This window comes from Choristoneura fumiferana, chromosome 11 (assembly GCF_025370935.1).
Source record: "Choristoneura fumiferana chromosome 11, NRCan_CFum_1, whole genome shotgun sequence".
Classification (NCBI taxonomy): Eukaryota; Metazoa; Arthropoda; class Insecta; order Lepidoptera; family Tortricidae; genus Choristoneura; species Choristoneura fumiferana.
The window spans coordinates 14,049,328-14,071,045 of NC_133482.1; the positions used below are offsets into that span (position 1 = coordinate 14,049,328).

The following is a 21,718-nucleotide window of genomic DNA, read 5'->3' on the forward strand; positions in this document are numbered from 1 at the left end:
ATCCTTCATAATGCTTATAAAATCTGATTCAGGGTTTTTTTTTATATTTATCTAAGTATAAAATAGGAATTATATGACACAGCAGATAATTTTATTTTTTGCATATGAAGGGTTAAATGGATACTGGTTTATGTCTTTGTTACTAATCCTGACCAAAATTTACCATAATAGCATTTCTTCTCTATACTATGTGATGAAATACTTGGTAATAACTGAATATTCGTTTTATTTCCAATTTGGACATTCTTATAATCACACACATATGCATATGCATATAGCATACATTCATTCATAGCTAGCTATGTATATTGTGTAGTGTAAGTGCTTCAGACATCTTCAGGTAATATTCATGTAATAAGTATCAAGGGGGATCAATGTGTGACGTAATTTTTGAATGAACCTTAAAGATTTGAATCAGAGCCTTCCCTGGGGCAGAGCAAGAGGAGGAGCGGTCAATATAGGCGCCAGATGGCGAAGGGCGCCACTTTCCAATTTCCAGTAAAAAATAAAATTCTGATGGCGCCTTTTATCGATGAATGTTTGTTATTTCGGCTTGTGGAAACCGTCAGATTATATATTTTTCGTAATTCTTGAATTATTCCCTTCAAAATAAAAAAAAATTTAACCACGCTCGAGAATGTCGAGATGACGTTTTTTTTTTACAACTTTCTAGCCCTACCCCTTCTTTACGTCACTCTCAAATTGTCAGATTAGTAGAATACACACGTTTTAGTATGTAACTAACTCATCCTACCTTAATCTGACGCGCTCGGGAATTTCAGATGATGAATTTTTTTTTACTAATCTGATCCTTTATCCTTGACGGGCGGCCATGTATATGGGGCTCATAGCTGGTGGAAGGACTTAACCGGGTACAAGGTATCTCCCTGTATATTAATCTGTCGCGCTTTAGTAAATCCCCGAAATCCCCTCTTGGGCTCCCCTACTATTTTGAGAAACGCGGAAGCGGTGTAGACAATCTCGCTCTACCTTGATCAAGCTGACTGGAATATCTGGTAAAAATGGAATCAAAGAACCATGAGACAACTGTTAATGTCTTTTATTGTTAAACTTTAACAAAAATACAATTTTGAACACTTAACCTATAACATTAACATTCGGCAATAAAATTAAAATATGTTACGGTGGTAGTTAAAGAACAGAAGGCTGCAAGGATCGTCACTTGCTTTCATTGTTTCGTAATATTATTACGGAGCAGAAAACATTTGGTGTTGAGACTTTAAAATGCTATTATGTCATTGGTAAACTATTGAAAAAACAAATGACATTTAGCGGACATTTATTTATCTTACATTTGTAAATGCATTGAAATTCCTATGTTCTCCTTCATGATATAACAAGTATGTAATTGTATAAGCTTATTCTTCATCCGTGACGTCTGGTTCTGCTTTCTCGTCTTCGCTAACTTCGGCAGCAGGGGTCTCTTCCGCGGGTGCTTCGGCATCAACAGCGGGGGATTCTGGTTCTTCCACGATAGGTTCAGCATCTTGGAATTCGCTGAAATAAAAAAACCGTAAGTTACTTCTAGCATATTTCCTTAAATATATAGAGACGGGGTAACGTGTCGAGTGAAGCCAAGTTAAAACCGAGAAAAGGAAATTAACGACACAGAGCCTTTTGTAGTATTACACAACTACTTAAATTTTGACTTGAAACTTGGTTTTTAATGTTAAAACTCTTAAATTTTAACCAACTTAGATTAATTAGAACCCCCAAATTTTGTTAATACAGCTCAAACGGTTATTGAGTGATATTGAGCTATTGACATCGTAAATTTACTGACTGACATTAAGATCAAAACCTAATACTTACTCCTAAAACATTACTAGCGAAGTTGATCCAAGTTTGGCAAGGACGGACGTGAGTATACCGAGGCACTCCTTTTCACTTCGCGTATCGAGCGACCTTGTACAGCTTGTACTTCTTCGTAACGCGAGTGAATTTTCCTCACTACGCTCTGGTGGCGAATTCTAACCTACCCTACCCCTACTCTTTGGATGTCGTCACAATTTAGTAAAGGGTATCTCTGCTTTTGCCAATCAATGCTGCAGATCATGATTACATCTGTAGCGACTCCTAGCACCATCTAGTGAGCAAATATAGAAATTCCGACCTCATCCTACATCGCAATATCGAAGTTTTTCAACTCTTGACTCATAACATCCGCCTGGAGAGATCTCTCTTTTGTAGCCTCCCACTTCACATCTAAGTTTATCATCGTTTCTAGGCTAGTTAGCATTTGTTAGTCACCTGGCCTCAGTGTCAGCGACCTCAGCCGCCGAGCCGCTATGTGATAGCTCCTCAAGCCGCGCGGCAGCCAGCTCTGATTCTTGTCTCGCGATTTCTGCTAACTCCGCCGCCTGTACATGAAAAAGATAGATTGTATTTGGACCAAGTCTGCATTACAGGAAAAATGGACCCCGAGTTTCGACAAGGTCATATGAGAGTCTCATTGAGACACCGAAGTTATAACGTTGTTCTACAGATGCCGTCTAACTTATTGAGAAATTAACTCATTGTCCCAAATTAAATTTAGTCCACGTCGCCCAATCTCAAGAAGTTTGCCAGCAACTACTATGTTTTAGCTTGACTTTATTGTCGTCAAACGTAAGCTTTTATTTATTGCATAAAAGAAGAAAAATATTGCAATAGGGTTTGCTATTCTACGTCGCGTTTTGTAAATACGTCTGCACTTACACACAACCCTTTATGAATCAGATTAACATTGCTCTTTCGTTCAATTTTCTACAGAAATGATAACGTTCAAAGAAATTTTGTGCAAGTTCGTAAATGGTTGACAACGTAGTTGACCGTAGTGAAGTGGTCTCTGCATATATGAAAATAAATTAACCTGTCGCGCAAGTTCGTCTTCCCGTTCTTCCTGAGCTTGCTTCTCCAACTCAGCAAGACGAGCGAGCTCCTCCTGTCTGATGGCCTCTGCTTGCCGTTCCTCTTCCGCTAAGCGGGCCTCTTCCGCCTTTTTGGCCTCTTCAGCCAATCGCGCTTCCTCAGCCAATCTTGCTTCTTCGGCTAACCTTGCCTCCTCAGCCTTCTTAGCTTCCTCGGCTAAACGTGCTTCTTCTGCTAATCTGGCTTCTTCGGCTAACTTTGCTTCTTCAGCTTTCTTTGCTTCCTCAGCTAAACGGGCCTCTTCGGCCTTGAGGGCCTCTTCTTCAGCTTTCCTGGCGTCTTCCTCGGCCTTACGTTTGGCTTCTTCGGCCTTACGCGCTTCGTCTTCGGCCCGCTTCTTCTCTGCTGCTTCACGCTCGGCCTGAAGTTAAATATTTGTTTGTGTTAACTTAAACTCAAGGTTTACAAGTACTCTAAATATATTGAACACCACAAATCAATGCAGTGTTAGCAAAAAAAAAGAAGGTATTATAGACTACTATTTTCCGCGGAACACTTTACCTGAGCTTTGCGTTCTGCTTCACGTTTCGCCTCTTCCTTTAGAGCTCTGAAATATATTTATCCATAATAAAATTGAGTGAAAACTACTTTAAATAAATCAAATAATTCAAGTCAACTTTAATTATTTAGTTATCATCATTATTGTCAGATAATGCAGATATCTGGTTATTTTAGGCCTATTTCAATTCTTCAAAGACTCCGAAACTTTACCTACACCAATTTAAGCATGTATTACCCCAAGTCTTGAAAACATTTGCTCATCATGCATCAGGTGAAGAAGCAGCTTTATAGTCATCCTTGTGAGCTAGCTAACTAGATGACGAAACGAGTTAAAGAAGAATTGAGAATGATAAACGCAAATAACTCACTTCTCCTCGGCAGCACGAGCTTCTTCCTGCCTTTTTCTCTTGATCTCCGCGAGGTCAGCAGCCGGTGCCAGCACAGGTTCCGCAGTGGTAGCACGGAACTTCGCCAGGCGTTCCGCTTTCGCCGCCTTCAGCTCTTCAGATGGATCCTCCATCATCTGGGGGGCCTGGAACTTGCGGCTCGGCCTCGACGGGAGCAGTTTCACTGCACCCCGGCCAATGTTACGAACGTCCACAACACAACTAGACTCGAAAAGACCAGCTGCCGTTTTCAGTGCTGAGTTCCCATATACAGCAACTGACTATCTAAGGAGCTCCACGTTCCAAGATTTTATGAGGGGCTGAGTGGTGGCGACCCCTAAGCTTTCGTGATTAAAACGTTAGAAATGACGTTCTAAACAAAGCATGTTTTGATCAGCCGCTCCATTCGCCATAACAGCGAAGCTTCGAGTTATGGATAGCCCGTTAACATCCCACAGCTGGTCTTTTCAATGACAATGAAAAATAACGAAAGCGACGCAGCCGCAAACCATCAGATTCCTCTTACAAGCGTTAGACCCTGAAGCTTCATCGCCAAGCCTGATCATGTTCCCAGCCTGATCGGTTCTATTCATGCCGTGAAACGTTTGAAAGCTGCGTTTTTGCTGTTTGCCACGTGTCACCTAAATGCTAAATGAGACCTCGTCTTTCAAGTCCCTAGCTTATCGTTTAGGTTCATGTTTACTATGTACAATGCGTTTTATTGTGTATAGAATTAATAAAAAATCTAAAGTATTTGAAAAGTTGTTATTTTGAAGCGAAGCATTATGGAAGCCTGGATCTGTTAAGGTCGACTATCATGCGGAACGATTAAAACAACTGAGAGATCGGTTAAAATCTTTATTATTACTTAAAATCAGTTCTGTTCTGTCGAGCGACAGATATGACTCCTCGAAAACACGGAGCAGCCCTGTCACCGAATATGACTAGAAAAATATAATTAATTATAACTCGTTCGTTGAGAATTCGTTTGTAACAAAATAATAGCTCTTCAGTAAATTGATAAAAAAATAGATGATCTGGGTTAGTCGGAGCGTGTTATACCGAGATCAGAACGCGAAGGGCGGGCGCGGCGCGGGCGCCGTGGCGTGAGCCGCGCGGGGCCCGCGCCGCGCGCGCGGCGGACGGGGGCGGGGAGCGGGGCGAGGGGCGCGGGGGCTACGCGCTCTGCGCCGACGGCTGTTCCTGCGCGCCCGCTGCAAGAGACACCACACACAGGGTTAGACACGGACTTTATACTCCAGTTTAAACCCGCTCTCTACTACCCGACTGATAGAGCGGGCGTTAAATACAAACGTTTAACTTGAACTTTTAAAAGCGTGAGCGAGCGTTAGCGTAGCAACGCGGACGATGTACCTGTGGCCTTATCGCCAGCCAGACCGGCGGCCGCGAGCCTGTTTTTCGCATAGAACGAGAGCAGATTGACGTCGTCTCTGATGCTTAGTTCCTTGTAGAGGGGGCGGCGGCTGGAGAAGGCCTTGTTACCGCTGTAGTGTACGCACGCGAGGTGGCCGCGTCCTGGCGAGAACACCTCATGTTACCACGGGGAGCACACTGGAACTAACTGTTAGGTAGGGGTTACTGGGCGAAGACACAGTACAAGATAAGGTGGAAGACGAGGTAGGGCCACTCAAGTACTTTGTCAGTATTTGTTATTTAGTGTTCGTTGTGATCGTGTAGTGTTTGTGTGACTCAGAACAAAAAGCTCATCGCTCCATTTTGTGATCTCAGTTGTGTGCCTATTCTAGTACTTACCCGTGAACTTCTTAGCGGGTTCATTGTAGAAAGAAATGTTTTTAATGTGATCGCCGACGCTGCGCAATGGGACGAGTAGCCTGGCTACATATGCGTCATTGCTGAATCGGTACGGGATCGGCTCCCCATATCCATATCTGCAGATATAAATAAAGCGATATAGGTTCAAACAATGATAACGCTGCTACAATGCCCATAACTGAATCGAGAATAGAAGAACTATCTTTCTCAAAATCCAGCGACTATTTTTCAGCTTGTAGAATAAGAATCAGATTTAGATAGCGTCTTTAAAAAAAATCTTCAGTGAAAACATTCCACTGCTTCGCTGCACCAGTTTAAATAAATATTACTAACATTGAAATTTGTCTCAAAAATCTACACGTTTACGTAATGAAAATAAACCTTAAAACATTTTATTAGAACACTACACGCAAACATTTGGCATTTAACCAGTCTATAATTATGCGGTGATCGCTCGTTGCTTACGTTACTACGTACGGCAAGATTTGCCTATGAAATCTACACCTACGCTGAAAATAACGCAACCAAATAAGAGAGCACATTGTTCCACACATGCGGAAGAAGTAGAGGCCCTCTTTAACCAGGCGGGTAGCGGAACTCGAAGTTTTGACTTTGTATCGTCGTGTCGATCATTGCCAATGGATGCGCGGGCGATATGTCATCAAAACTCAATGTCAGTGCCAGGGCAGTCGTCGGAAGACGCATCAATGGGCTGTCTATTTTTATACCTTCACAACTGGCCAAGAAAAACTTGACTAGCGGTTCGAACAGGTGCGTGAAGATTAGAACTATCGGATCTCACCCACTATAAATTAGGCTCCCTTATCTAGGACGCAACACGCGAGCTATTAATTTGATATTGACTATTGAATTACAGTTATTACGCTGCTTATTTGTACTCGTAAATCTTTCCAGGATAGATAGATATGCTATAGTCCCAATGCCCTTCAAATACATAAACGTTAGAATCATTTGCTTTTAATTTTTATTTTTCCCGTAGACTGCGGCGTAGAAGAACAGCGCAAGAATCTCCCCGGGGACGAATCTTAGCTTTATATCAAAAGGTTCTATTCTATAAAACATGGGAACGTTTTCCTTAAATAATTCTCTGTCCTTAAATAATTAGGATTGACTCACGAGTGAATGGTTTCCAGAGGAGCAACAGTCTTGGCACGTGGTAGCACCGAGCGAGCGCGAGTCAGAAGGGAAGCGGTGTCCGCACGGATACGGCGGCTTTCGTCCTCAAACGACTGGAAACGACGGACAGAAATTAGCAATGATGATATCAAAATTTACGTCGTCTTCCTGCTTTGAAGCTAAGCGTACAATACAACACAAAGACTCTTTATTGTACACCAGAAATAGTAAGCGTACGCGTACCTACATGGTTGACTCAACTTTCTGTTGATCTACACTACACGTTTAAAAGTCTAGAAGCTAAATTTCGTGAATAAAGGGATCGAAATTATATTGTGACAGAAATATACGTACATCATCATCATCATAATGTCAGCCGAAAGACGTCCACTGCTAGACATACGTACGCAGTCACTTAATTCTTAAATTTTTGGAATATAATAAAAATCGGAGAAAGAACTGGAAAGCAAATGAAAATTCTACATCACTCTTAAACTGAGGACCATTATCACATAAAAAACTGTGGACCATTATCATACAAAATTTGTATCAGATAAGTACCTTCATTGTCTCGGAGTTGTAGTAATCATCGAGTATGGTGACGGCGGTCTGAGGGCGTCGGCGGTAGCTGATGCGGTCCAGCTCCCGAAGGACCACCGATGGGCGCACACGCACCCGAACCACATGATGGGGCGGTTCGGGGTACGCAACGAGTCGGGTCACACTGCGAGCCGTTGGCCGGTACAACAACTCCGTCTGGAGAAAGGGCTGACTGTAAGGAACTGCTGCAGTGTCGTAGGATTTTGCGAGGACCCAAAAGGTGCTTAAAAGCAGTTCAAATTGAGCTCGTGCGTCCTTTACAGTTTAAAATAACAGTTGTTTTTGTTAGCCTAATGTTTGGCGTAACAAAACTACTATTTAGCCGTAAAATTTGGCCTAATGTTTGGCGTAACAAAACTACTATTTAGCCGTAAAATTTGGCATTTTGGCATTCATTGTTAAATTCAAAATGTCAGTTTTACCGGTCTACATGCTACAATTCTAATGTGAAAGAAGCAAAAAATCACCCAAGCGTGAAAGAGAAGCGAAAGAGTAAAAAGAGAGAGAAGAAAGAAAGAAAGAAGGAAGAGTAGAAAGAGAGTCTGGCTTCGTGTTACCAATGAGGGCTATCGCGTATGAATTCGCCGCTAGAGGCGCTAGTGTAGCGTGAGGTCTCCGAAATGTCAAATCTCTTAGTTTTTGGGAGAGCCACGCGGGTTTTGTTATAATTAGAATAATTTTGTGAATATTTTGTAATATCTGAAATTAATTATGGCAAATATGCGTTCGGAGGCAATGAATGTCTGTGTTTTGAGACAGTTTTGTCTTTCGGAAACCTTTGTCCTCCCTTTTTTCCGAACAAAACGGGGACTATGCAACACTGTGGCATGCTCGATATTTTTATGGTACGGTTTTAAGGTGTATTAAATATGATTTTAATATAAACTTTGTTTTCACGCCCGTAATAACAGACTGAAAGCCATACTTAAAAACCTCACGCAACAGTGCGCCATCTAGTGAGACAAAAAACGATAGCCCTCATTGGCATGATTGTTTACACACGCAAAACTTTTCATATCGAGTCTCTAGACTCCACGTAAAACATTGTGAGAAACATTAATGTTTAAAGATACAAAGCTTCAGGAACATAAATAATTGAAACATACAATATTTACAGTTAACGATGGTTTAGCGATGAAAGATTGATGTCGCTTACTGTTAACATTTATGTTGACCTTCATGGTTAAAGAAAAAGTGTTGAATGAAAGAACTGAGATTGGCAAATCTACCTAAGCGACGCTTATTAGGCACTATGCTGTTCTCATTTCATCCTACCTCTGTCTGCGGTATTTGATTAGCACTAGGTACAAATAAAATTATTGAATACGGAAAAACTTTTAATACAAAACGCTATCGTCATGATCCCTATAATACTGATATCTTCACACAAAAATCCAGGCCAAGCCCCCCCTGAAAAATGACCCTACGCCAATGCAAAGTCTAAGAACTTACATTTTCTTACACTGTGGCCAATGTGTCTACAAGACTAGGTACCTACCTACGTGGACGTGGCACACACTAGAGATCAGCTGATCAAGTTCGTCAATCGATTGATGATGATGACATCCATCGACGTCAGCATTGGTCAACGTCAGTCAATCAGTCAGGTGGGTGTGTGTGACACACGATAACTACCTACCTATAGCTAGTCTTTTCGACTTAACCTCAGTGCGAATACCTACCCTGTTTAAATAAAATCGAGTGATGAAAGCTTTCCTAACCAAAAGCCCTGATTTTTTAACAACAGTGTGAAAAGATAAATGAAGATATGATCAATCATGGCCGGAGTAGGTGTTTATAAAGATAGTTTGGCAACGAGACGAATAGTTTGTTTTTCCATTTTGTTTATAAAATGCCGCATCACACAGCTATTTTTAAGAGACCTTATTGCGTGAATCAATGGCAGTGGCAGAGTGAGTCATACTTGTGAAGTAACATTACATATTTTAGATAATAATTGTAAGTAAAATGCAGGCTAACTGAAAACAATTAGACGGAAAACCTATTTTGTCTACTTAGTTGTGTGTGATCTTGTCTGTCTTTTATTAATCTTTGATACTATTTCTATATTTAGAAATAACAGCGTAAATTCAACTCCTGAGCCAAATACAACTTTAATATGCATATGACGTCTTACTATGACATAATGCGGGCAGTCTGTGATACTGCATTATGTTTATTTTTATTAGAAATATAAGTGAGACTAATTATCCTACAAATCCGGTTATTATAAATACCTACTTGCTTATTTTTGCCAACCCATATCGAATTTCACCAGTTTCCGCGGCCATAACCATATTGACGAGATTATTTTCAACGTTAATTCCGAGAGTTAAATACTCATTACTTTGTTCCTTTGCGGAGCTTTTAATTCAGCAAAACCAAAGCATCTTTATGAGGCATGGCTGAAGAATCTAGCGTTTTATTAGCCGACCTTCGGCCCGCTGCCAGGAATCCTCAATGTTTACCTTCCCTTCAAGATCCAGCCTTTGTTTTGTTCAAGGGAGAATACGGACGGGTATTTTGAGCTACACTCACGCTTGAACGTTTACATTGCGTCATTTAGACCTATTGTCACCTAGTTCCTGCCTGACGTTGTTCTCTAAATACAAACTGAAATATAGATGCACAGAAAAACCAGAAAAATAAGACCAGCGCTGGGAATCGAACCCAGGTCCTCGGCATTCCGTGCCGTGTGCTATACCGCTACACCACCGCTGGACAACGATACATACACGAATTTCTCCTTTGCACCTCATATCTCAGCTTGTGTTGTTTCTTATTTAGCCACTTAAGCAGCGACACTAGCGACATCTATGCCGTAGCCCTCATCGAGAAACTTTTCGGCACTCCATCGGAACTAAGCGCTCACCCGGACAAGAGATATCGTTATTAAGCAATCAAATTAAGATTGTTTTTTTTTTCCTTTTGATTGGTTTTTTATCTATATTTCAGTCTGTATTTTCGATATAGGTTTTACGGGATGACCGTAAAAGTAACAAAAAATTTGGAATTGAAATAAAAAATACAAAAAGATTCCAAAAAACCAATCTTAATTCAGATGTCGTCTTCAATTTTGGGTTTGTTGTAAATATCATATCAATATAATAATAGGACAAACGTTTTATGCATGATAGAATATCGATTACTACCGCTTATATTGTCTACCCTAATTTTGTGTTTATATTATACATTTTTTTGTACTGATTTGTGGTGTGCTTTTTATCCTGGAAAAATGCACAGTTCCCGAAGGTACAGCGCGCGATAACCGAATACCACGCGGGCGGAGCCCCGGGCAAAAGCTAGTAAAGAATATTTGTATTGTATTGTAAATATCTGGCCCCAAAAAAACATTATCTTTCGGGTCTTTATATTACGAGTATGTCCACTGCTGCCCGGCATGGGCCTCCTTTCAGAAAAGGAAAACTTGGGCTTTAGCTTCCATGCGAACTCCATTCTAGTCTATTATTTTTAATCCAATCCGCACTATTGGGAAAATATCAATATACTTACTTTCGTGATTGCACGATAAACACTTAAATTTTAAATGTCTACGCGCCCTGATGCTTGTTGAGCTTGTAAAACAAATCCTCTTTGATAGTGTCTGGTCTAGACATCACGTTACCGCCATGTGTTTCGTATAATTTTAGGAAAACTCCTCAACAATTACAGTTTGAAAGAATGCTCTTACAGTCGTTTATGTTTGACTTCGTAATTAGCGAATTGGCTCACAGCCAAGACTCTTGTACTGAGTTCTGGATGATGGTAGGTATCTACGTGCTTGTAGTTGTAGTGTAGGTAGGTAGGTACCATCAGTCAAATAAGTGGTCTATCAATTTTTAAACAAGTTCTCCCATCAAATGAATATGTCGCTAAATAAAATCGAACTTTCAAGTTGACAGATACATCTATTGGCATGCAAACGATTATCAACTTTAGGGTGGTAGATTTAGATCACATATTTGGCTGATGGTACAGGCCCCAGCACCAATAGGTACCTGACACAACAAACCGTGCATAAAATATCTGATGCGACTCTATTTCTAGAGCCGGTAACATGTTAGATATTTTTGCACGCTCCACTATGCCTTAAATTAATGCAGGTTACTGTACTTACCATCATTGTAAGTAAAATTTACAACATGTAAATTTAGAATATTTCTTAAGACCAGCGGTAGTTTGGTGGAGGCGTCACATTGCGTAAATTTTACGGTTGATATGTATGACAGGTTTAGAAAGATAAAGAGATTTCGGTAGAAAATGTTTATGTGCCAAATTATTAACGGTTTATTTTATTTTATTACGAAATGTGTCTTACGCAAATTGATACGCCTAATTTCTCATAGATGTCAACTGGCAACTTTCTGCATATTAATCAAGTCAAAAGATACATTTATTACCGATTGATCGTAGAGTTTGAATTTCCTCTTTCTACTTTTTTCTTGAAAGGTATCTACTCTACCAATTAGTGGCTAAAAGACACTATATTTTATGTTTCTCAGTTTTTATAAATTATAAGTACGTTCCAAAAAAGTGCCCGGTTCAAACTTACTGGCTTTTAACTTTTGGGCATTAGTTTTGGTTTTTAGAACTTCTGACTGATGCTTATGTCTTTTACGAATAACGAAGGCGCGAATAAGATGTAGCTTTTAGTTTTAGTTTTTCACTGTGATATTAACAATACCTACTGTGACCATATTAAATGACTGTGTCTTGTGACAAATAGGTAGAGACAGAGAGCATGGCACAAAAATGTTCAGCTAGTGAGACCTACGAACAAATAATAGCTGATTTTTGTGCCAATGTACCTAAGCGCAATAGTGCGCTTCCAGTTTGGGGACAGTTTGAAGTTGTGAACCCATAGTGGAAGTTCTCGAAAAGAGGCATCAGGCATGACCCTGACCCCACATTGAGGGCACCCGAAGGGAAGGTGAAAAACCTACCTTATTACTAAGAATTTTGTGGTTCCCCTTACACCACCATATGCGACGTAACGTAACCTACCTACATCCACGAAAACGATCGTCCATGTTTACACATGTTTAAATATAGTTTTCGTAATGAACTTGTGAAATGCGCCGCAAAATGACGTCACGAAGCGTAGGATAGACCAAAACCGGATGCACGCGTGTTTAATGCGAATATTTTTGTACTTATCATCGTCATCATCATCATCCCATCCTATATACATCCCACTGTTGGGCACCGGTCTCCTTTTAGAATAAGAGGGCTTGGCCGTAATTCTCACGTGGGCCCAGTACGGATTAGGAACTTCGCATACACAATTGATTTGCTTCGCAGGTTTGTGTAGGTCACGATGTCTTCCTTCACCGTGAAGTTCATGGCAAATTTTCAATTTTCATTATCAAATTTAGAGGTGTACGCCCGGGTTTGAATCCATGACGTAGCAGCTATCTCATATTATAAGGTAGCTGGTGAGAAAAGTACCTAATTAACCTGCACAGTTAACAGACACTCACCTCATACACTTAGTTAGCTGCAGTGCCAAATGCATTAATCTCTCTGGACTACACCCGTTAACTAAACCTGTAATTACCGTCCGTTAAAATTTGTTTATAGGACTGCAGGTGTAATTGCATTTGTCTTTTCAATTATCATTTATCGTGTTGGCACGTATTGGGAACATTCATAAATGTTAGCGAATTGAAGTTGACGTCTGTAGTATGGGTGTCATCGATGATGTGCTATGATTTAGGTGCACGAAAATAAAATAGGAGTCATTGTCACTGCGACGGCCAAAAACGTGAATCAGTTTTTGTTCTATTTTCGATTAACAAATTTGATTGGGATGAAATTAAGAATATGGAGTCTTGGTTAGTAGACATGACTTTTATACGGAGTGAGGTTGTGGATTTGTGAATTGAAATCTCTAAATTTACTGGAGATTCGATGTCTTTCAAACTAAGGTTTACGGGAGCTGCAAGCTAGGGAATCAAAGCAAATTTACTCCTATTATTTGAAATAATCATGTTTTTACCATATGCTATGCATTACAAGAATAGTTTAGGTCCTTGGGAAGCAACTTAGTCTTTGCCGCGCCCGTTTTTAGGGTTCTGGAGCCAAAATGGCAAAAACGAAACCCTTATAGGTAGTTTCGCCATGTCTGTCGGTCTGTCTGTTCGTCCGTCCGCGGCTTTGCTCAGGGACTACTAGAAAGCTGTAATTTTGCACCTGTATATATAGGTCAACTATGCCGACAAAATGGTAGGTACAATAAAAACTTCAAAAACAATTTTTTTTAGATAGACGTAGTGGGGGTGATTTTTTTTCTCATCCAACCTTGTAGTGTGGGGTATCGTTGGATAGGTCTTCTAAAACCAATAGGGGGTTGCAAAAACGATTCAGTGATCTGCTTGCAAATTATTCCACTTTAAAGTGCAAATTTTCATTAAAATCGAGCGCCCCCCCCCCTCTAAAATCTAAGCCGGTGGGTGGAAAAATTTGAAAAAAATCAGGATGGTAGTAAATATATTAAACTTACAAGGATAACTATAACGGTTAAGTTTTCCTGAGAATTATTAGTAGTTTAAGAGTAAATAGCAGCCTATGGTATAAAATATACCTAAACTTGGAATATTCCGTACAAAGTGCGAAATCCTTAGAAAAATATTACTTATTTTTTTCGTAATGGCTACGGAACCCTATTTTGGGCGTGTCCGACACGCTGTTGGCCGGTAATAGGACGGACTCATCTTTCCGTGGGTGTCGTAAAAGCTAAGGCTAAGACTGCGTTTCCACCAGAGATGTGCGAGGAATCTGTTCATGAACCAATAGGAACGCTTTATTTATCCCCCTCCCCTTTAGGCCGGCAACGCAACCGCAATCCTAATAATGTTGTAGGTGTCCATGGGTGGCGGCGGCGGTGATCGCTTTTACCATCAGGTGACCCGTATGCTCGTTTGCCAGCTATTTGATAAAAAAACCGGCCAAGAGCGTGTCGGACACGCCCAAGATAGGGTTCCGTAGCCATTACAAAAAATCAAGTAATATTTTTCTGAGGATTTCGTATTGTGTACCTACGAAATCTTCCAAGTTTACGTATAATTTTATACCTTAGGCTGCTATTTACTCTTAAACTACAACTAATTCTACTACAAGCAATCTCAGCCGTTATAATTTTCCTTGTAACTTTGATATACTTGCTACCTTGCTCTATTGGGGGGCACCATAAACAGCAACAAAAAAAAATTGCTAGCACATAAAAGGTAAAGCTGATTACGGCTACCTATACTTATGGATTTGCCACAGGGGTGGATGGCTTAGGGCATCAAATACCTAGTCTTAATCCGGCACTGCCCAAAAGTGATTCTGTTTCAAATGATGAGGTACGTAACTAATTTTCTTGTGAGTGTGTAACATTTTAATCCACTGTAAAAATAAGTCTCACAGTTTGACTAGTTAAGAACGCCTCTGATTGCAGTAAATTAGAACGAGGTGAAATTAAATTAGAACAATGTGAATGCCTTTGAAAACAATTTATTAATAAAAGCTCGCGCTTGCAACTTTGTATATGCGAGTTAGTAGGTAGGTATTTTGATTTGCGTATTTTTACTAGCTTTTGTTTATTGTTTAGAGGTAGGTTTTATTGTCTCTTACTAAATTGAAATCACAATTGTTCAACACTTCTTTCTATCACACGCTCGCTGTAGAACGATGAAAGAAAGAGATGGTGAATTGCGATCGCGGGCGGGCGTTTGACAATAGAGCAGGGATCACCAATTAGTTGCTTCGGGCATCTTCGGGGGTCCAGTTTTTAAAATACAAATACAAATTAAATATGCAAATGTTATTTACAAAAGTAACAAGGTCTTTTTTAACATATGAATGTGAATTATTAAATTATCTACCTACCTACTCAATAATACAACTAAACAGTAACTTGTATTATTGAGTAGGTACGTAGTTAATTCAGTAATCCTTGTTACTTTTACTTGAGGGCCACACAAAATAGATTGGCGGTCCGTATCCAGACCGCGGTCCGCCATTTAGTGACCCCTGCAATGGCTACAGCTACAGGTCGAACTAAATCAAACTCAAAAAATTGTAAGTAAGTAAATATGTTCCATCTGAAACAATTTTTGGTTTTGATGCAGTGTGTACTCACTTAGGTGCCTACCTATAGCTTATGTATTCTGTGCTATGCGTTTTTTATTTTGCTCTTCATTTATAATAGCAAAAATTCAATTTGGGCTAATTGATTTAGCTACAAAAAAATTGATTCTATTCCTGATTATCGTTTTATTTTTATATCATTTAAATTAAATGATATCACACGCATTTCAAAAGGCCACTTCAATACCTACTTAAATGGGTAAATTAAAGAGTTTACAGTATAAATCTAATCAGGCAAGACTCATAGGCTCATAAAAAACAATTCTACGTGCAATAATCGTCACCAAAGCTGTAACGTGTGCAGGGCACTCAATGTTAAATTACATTACTCTACATAAGTAGGTGTAATAGGTACTCTACATATTTAAGTAAGCACAACTCATTAGGGAAATACTTTACTATATCTATAGTTCATTATTATTATATACCTACTGAGTGGCAAAAAAATATGACCCTCAAATGTATGCAATAATAGGTAATTTAGTATGTAGTGGCACTGTACTATTACCTATTCTGTGGTAGTGGGCCAAATTTTGTGCTGCTGAGTATATTAATTTTCATGACACTCTCGATCTGTCCTATACCTATAGTGACCGCTTTCTTATAAACCTATCGACTTTCTATGTTCTTGTCGATTAAAACTTAGAAATAGATTGTTAACAACTCATGGTGTCATCCATGAGGATGCCTGACTAGCGTAGCTATTGATAAGAAGTACTACAGCAATTTCTTGATTTCAAATTGTCTCTACCCAAAGGTTACCTGAAAGTTGTTAGCAAAGAGGTACTATGTCTTTAGGGCGATGAATAAACCCAAGAAACCGCATAACGCCTAGGTACTGTTTACATTTAGATACGTCAACTACAAAGGTAAGTAAGGTAAACGTCCGCGTGCTCGACACGCTAATCCCCAATAGACGACAGCCTGCTGTCATCTCTATTGCTAATGACATAAGATTAAAGATGCCAACTATTGGGACAGAGACGAGCACTCGTACGTTTACCTTATAACACTACGCTAAACTTACAAAAAGACATGCCATGTCATGATCGTATTGTTAAGTCGATAAAGTCGTGTTTAGTAATTAGACTCTAGTTACGTGCTGGTGTAGGTAGGTATTGTAAATTGGCCGTATCCATTGACATCTATGTGCCATGGCCGTATCGATCTTTTTGCAGTTGACTATACTTTGAATCTCCTAGAATTACTTTTTTCGCACTATCTTGATCGAAATAATGAGTAGGTATTGAAAGTCGATAAATTGAGAGGTCACTACACTAGTTACAGGTACAGTCCCAGCACCAATATCTGACACAACAAGCGTGCATAAATATCTGGTAAGACTATTTCTAGGGCCGGAAGGACGTGTCAGATATTTTGCACGCTCCGCTGTGACAGATATTAATGCTGGTGACTGTACAGCTCAAAAGTGCCACAAAAATTCCACTCTCTTTACGTATTACAGTCCAAATTATATTTTCGACGATGTATATCCTACGTGAAAAGCTATGAAACAAATACGCGGTGAGCTTCAGCCATTTGCATGGATATATATACATAGGCTAACATATATTTTTATACATATACTCACCTCGGACAGTCGGGGCACATACGAGATGTAGGGGTCGTGATAGAACGGGAGGAGAGACGAGAGGTAGTAAACGGACGTCAAAGGCTGCCGACGACAAATTCTGTTAGTCCGGACATTTTGGAATCTCTTTGTTTCAATCCATTTATATATGCTGGGGTCGTTTTGCCTAACGCCCCAGAGCTCGCCATCGCATTCAGCATCTCTTTCTACCCCGAGGCCGTATTGCCTATCGTTTCTGACGCTCGCGATCGCAATCAAATGACAGTTATAGTATGCTAAATCTTTTATTTGATTGCGATTACAAGCATCAGAAACGTTAGGCAATACGGCATGATCTTATTCCATTTGACAGAAATAAATGGTTTATGCGATAGTGACTCCAAGTGCGATATACATAAGTATGGCCCCTGAGGCCGTATTGCGTAACGTTCCTGACGCTCGCAATCGCAATCAAATGTCAGATTTCGCATACAAAAACTGTCATTTGATTGCGATCGCGAGCGTCAGGAACATTAAGCAATACGGCCTCTAGTTTTCCTATTTCGCAGTAAGTTGATTGAAGCCAGCTATGATATGTTATATCGCTAGGGAAATTGTTGTGATACAATATTTATGATTATAATCTCTTATTTATTATAGGCAAACGTAAGGCCGCCTTACTATGCGAGTGAGCGAGCGAGATCGATCAGACGAGCGGGTCCGATGCTGCTGAGTTAGGTTGAAGGCGCAGCCTCGCTTACCGCCCTTGGCCTTCATTAGGTTTTTCATAATATTCTTGTTAAAACACATACATACTCCTCTAAATAGATTACTCTAGTAAAATGTGTAGTTATATTTTAAGATCCCGTTTGTATTACAGTAATTCAGGGTAGGTACAGTCGTATTCTTAAACTTCTGAGCAAAAATGTGATCAAAAATATGTGAACACGACTGTATTGTTAACGGCGAAAAAGCGTGTTCAGATATTTTTGAAAAAATATTTGCTTAGAAATTTACGAACTCGACTGTACTAATTTGTTTACCTACGTGATGTTTAGTATTACTAAATGCTGACTCAATTACCTAGCTGGACAATATACCTATGCATTGTTAGTATCTAAATTGTATAAATTAGCCTGATTTCTGGGATGTTTTTTTTTCAAACTAAATCATAAACTTAATAAGTATTTAATTAAATAATACAGTTATAAAATATCTTCCATTTTTATCTTTAGTTGAGCCAGGTATAGGTACCTACACTATTATGTATCACGCAAAATAATTCGCCCTTTATTCTTAGTAAGATATAGTTAACGAAGTATAGGTACAATCGAGTTCATAAACTTGTGAGCAAAAATTTGATTAACAATATCTGAACTCGACTTTATTATTAACGGCGTAGAAGCGTGTTCAATTATTTTTGATCAAATTATTGCTTACAAGTTTATGAACTTGACTTTACTATGGTTCATCAATTGCTATATTTATATCCCTAGTGATAAAACTATCACGGCTTTAACCATGTTTCTGCGACAGATTTAGGTACCTACCTAGTAAATCGTTGTTTTACCTAACCAGTAGAATTTTTTGTTAAAAGATGTATGTACTTTTACAGTAATTTCTTCCAAATTCAGAATATACTGACGTGAATTTAATTTGGCGATTTACTAATTTTCAGTGTGGTATAGACGGTCAAATAATAGACGTTATATTGTGACACGAATATCGTAAAACTTTTTTGCTCATTTCTCAAACATTAAATGGCCAATTTTCTTTGTTATGAAATCACAAGGAATGTGTTTATGTGTGCTTGTGCTAATTTGAGTCTAAAATTAGTTTGACAAGTAATTGAAAAGTGTTATATAATAGTACATAACAGATAAATCTCAGTGACATTATTCAAGTAGAATTGTACCTACACTTATGAATGATTGGGCTTAGGGCCGCCAAACTTATTCGCTATCAGCAATTAATTAATTGTCCTAGACTAGAACGTCTTCGGTATAAAAACAATTTTCCTATGATTTTATCCATTATATCTACGCATTTCTGCAGATTTTCTTGTATAGGTAAGGTAAATGTCCGAATGCTCAACACGCTATTAATGTCCAATAGATGACACCTTGCTGCCATCTCTATTGCTAACGGCATAAATTTAAAGGCTGCAAATATTAGGCCAGTGTCAAGCACTCCTACGTTTACCTAAACCGTTGTTATTTTCAATAAACAACAAGAACATATCCAAACGATATAGAATTTAGATAAATTAAAAAAGATTTGGAAAACAGACTTGTTAGTAAAGTTTAAGGACCATCCATTGATCCTTTGCTCCCGTTCCTGGGTATTGTACACTTCAAAGAAAGATACATCTATTAAAAATGCAAGCTTTATTAAAAATTCAGTCTAAATCATATAGCTTAAAATAAAAATGATTATTACACTAAAATAAATAAAAAAACATTCAAAAAAGCTAATTACGAGAACGATTCACGTCTACTTGCTTAACAATTAAAGTAGAGCGATCACATTGCGTTAGCGAATACTGATTAGAGGCTGAGGGGGATTAGGGAGTTCGAGGGGGAAGGGGAGCCGGGCGCTAGACGCGGTGCGAGTAGTGACGGTAGGTGGTGCCGTAGGGCAGGCGGCCGCTGGTGGTCGACGAGTAGGAGTAGCCTCCGGGGCCTCCCAGGCTGCTGCTGCGCTCCGTAGAGTAGCTGTACCCGCCGGGGCCGCTGCCAGTGCGGCGCTCCGTTGACGTGGAGTAGGAGCTCCGCTGGGGCAAGCCGCCGGCGCCGGAACGCTCCGATGAACTCGAGTACGAGTAAGAGTACTGCTCCTCGGCGCGGCGTGGAAGCGGGTCGCGGTCCACCACCACGTAGTGTCGCGGCGTCTGCAACAACCGTGCCCTTAGCACCACCGCGCCTCACCCCCCTCGCACCAGCCCGACCCAACGACTCTACCGATCCATATCGTTTCCGCCGCGATTCGAGGACCTAGACGCCTAATCGATCTCACCTTCCGCCATGCCGGCATTCCTGATAGTGATCTATCCCTTGCGGTCGTCGTTGGACCCGTCTATGCAAGCACCTCTTGGGCACCAAGAAATATGGAATGGGAAATTGAAAGTGGTCGGCTTCACGACAAAAATATAGTATTCTGTGTAAGATGGGTATATAGACCCATGAGCCCTAATTGGATAGACGGTAGATACTGGTCATTCAATTTCTTCGGCGCGTATCACCCTATGGGCCCCGAAGACTACGAGTACCCCTTCAACCACATCTAATTTTGAGCAAACTTCGACCGGAGCGGACGAAGGGTTAACTACAAAAGCGAAAGCGACACAAATTTTCTCCAGCGCCTCGTTCAGTAGGACGCGTAGTTAGAGTAGTAGACGTGTCTGCGCGGCGCGTGCAGCGGGGAGCCGTGCGCGTGCGCCAGCGCCACGTCCATGTGGTCGCGCGGCGTGCCCAGCGGGTCGGCCTCGAACGCGCGCTCGCGCTGCCCCACGGTGGCCAGCACGCGCGCGCGCGTCTGCTCGCGCGGCGACACGTACGGCGCTAGCTCCCGCAGCCGGCTCTCGGGCGCCGGCGCGATGGCCGCGCGCGCCACCGGGTCCAGGATGCTGGGCCGCGCTCCGGCGCGCGCGTGCCGCCCGAACGCCGTCACCGGGTCCGGTACCAGACTCGGCCGCGGTACGTACGGCACCTTCTCCCAGTCCCCGATCGTCGGCCGCTGCAAGCGGAGAAGTCGCCGTTAGTCGGCCGCGCCTCCAGCCGCGGCTATATTTGGCGCGCCCGATAGCTTCGCTCTCCGACTCCGTTTCACGAACTGACCCACTTGCGGAATGCCGAGACGATTCCCTAACGCTACCGAACGCGAACGGAACGACTCCTAACCTAGGGCACTTAATGAAAGCAATCAGGAATGTTTATAAGCGGTTCGGTTGGCGATATAACTGTTCGACATGTTATCCCTAGCGCTGGACGGGCGTTATTTTAAAAGTGGTTGAAGATTAGAGAGTGAGAGTTTCGGGTCGAGCTGGTGCGAGGGGCCGGCTCCCGGGAGAGAGAGTGGAGCGAGAGGTGCGCTCAGATCAGAGGTGTGCGCGGCGGCCCGGCGACAGGCCGCCGCGGGGTGCGTGTTAGGTGGACGAGGACTCACCGTCAGGCTGCTGTAGGTGGACGACGGCCTGTAGGGGCGGCGGGTAGTGTAAAAGTCACTTTCGTAAACCATGGTTGCTGATTCGGTATCGTTCGGGTGTGACTCGCGGCGGTCGGCTCTCGACTGAGGCGCTCCGCCGCGCCCGAAGGGACGCCGCGCCGCCGTTATATTTAGACCACTGTCATTGCAATTTTCACGTCACTCTCGCGCTTTTACTCAAATTTTATAAAACCTAATATCATGAAGTCACAAGGGACCCGACAAATGGGTTAAGGATACTCGTATTGGCGATGGAATGCACAATGCAGACGCTCAGAATAACCTGCCGTTTGTTTATCACGTGAATCATGGAATAATTTTGCTTCCAGAAGCCACAGAAGGTTGAAAGTAGGAGTGTGACTATTTTTGTTTGTTGTGATTCAAAATCTCACAACGACGTAGTTCAAGCTCATTCAGCTACCTACTCAGTTTATGATATGACCTTGCACTGCAAACTGCAACT

The 21,718-nt window shown here is 41.1% G+C and overlaps 1 protein-coding gene across 3 annotated transcripts; it reads right to left on the minus strand.

Moving 5' to 3' along the window:
• Positions 1-1,042: 1,042 nt before the first annotated feature.
• On the minus strand, positions 1,043-21,415 carry LOC141432848 (uncharacterized). Of its 3 annotated transcripts, XM_074094645.1 has the most exons (11): positions 21,217-21,412; positions 17,074-17,157; positions 7,311-7,505; positions 6,750-6,862; positions 5,592-5,728; positions 5,193-5,354; positions 3,801-4,002; positions 3,433-3,478; positions 2,873-3,292; positions 2,272-2,381; positions 1,043-1,518 (listed from the first exon to the last, which is right to left on the minus strand). In XM_074094645.1, exons 1-11 carry the CDS (start codon positions 21,286-21,288, stop codon positions 1,380-1,382), a joined length of 1,680 nt encoding a protein of 559 aa, XP_073950746.1. In that variant the 5' UTR covers positions 21,289-21,412; the 3' UTR covers positions 1,043-1,379. The 3 variants fall into 3 exon arrangements, with proteins under 3 accessions (XP_073950746.1, XP_073950748.1, XP_073950747.1); XM_074094647.1 differs by lacking the exon at positions 5,193-5,354 and having other exon boundaries at positions 21,217-21,415; XM_074094646.1 differs by lacking the exon at positions 17,074-17,157 and having other exon boundaries at positions 21,217-21,407.
• Positions 21,416-21,718: the final 303 nt, after the last annotated feature.

Excerpts from the sequence above, each read along its gene's own strand:
- LOC141432848 (XM_074094645.1), bottom strand. The coding sequence starts at position 21,288 with ATGGTTTACGAAAGTGACTTTTACACTACCCGCCGCCCCTACAGGCCG. Across the intron at positions 7,506-17,073 it reads ATGTGCCCCGACTGTCCGAG|ACGGAGTTGTTGTACCGGCC; the intron begins GTGAGTATATGT and ends CCCTTTCTCCAG. Across the intron at positions 5,729-6,749 it reads CCTCTGGAAACCATTCACTC|ATATGGATATGGGGAGCCGA; the intron begins GTGAGTCAATCC and ends TTATATCTGCAG.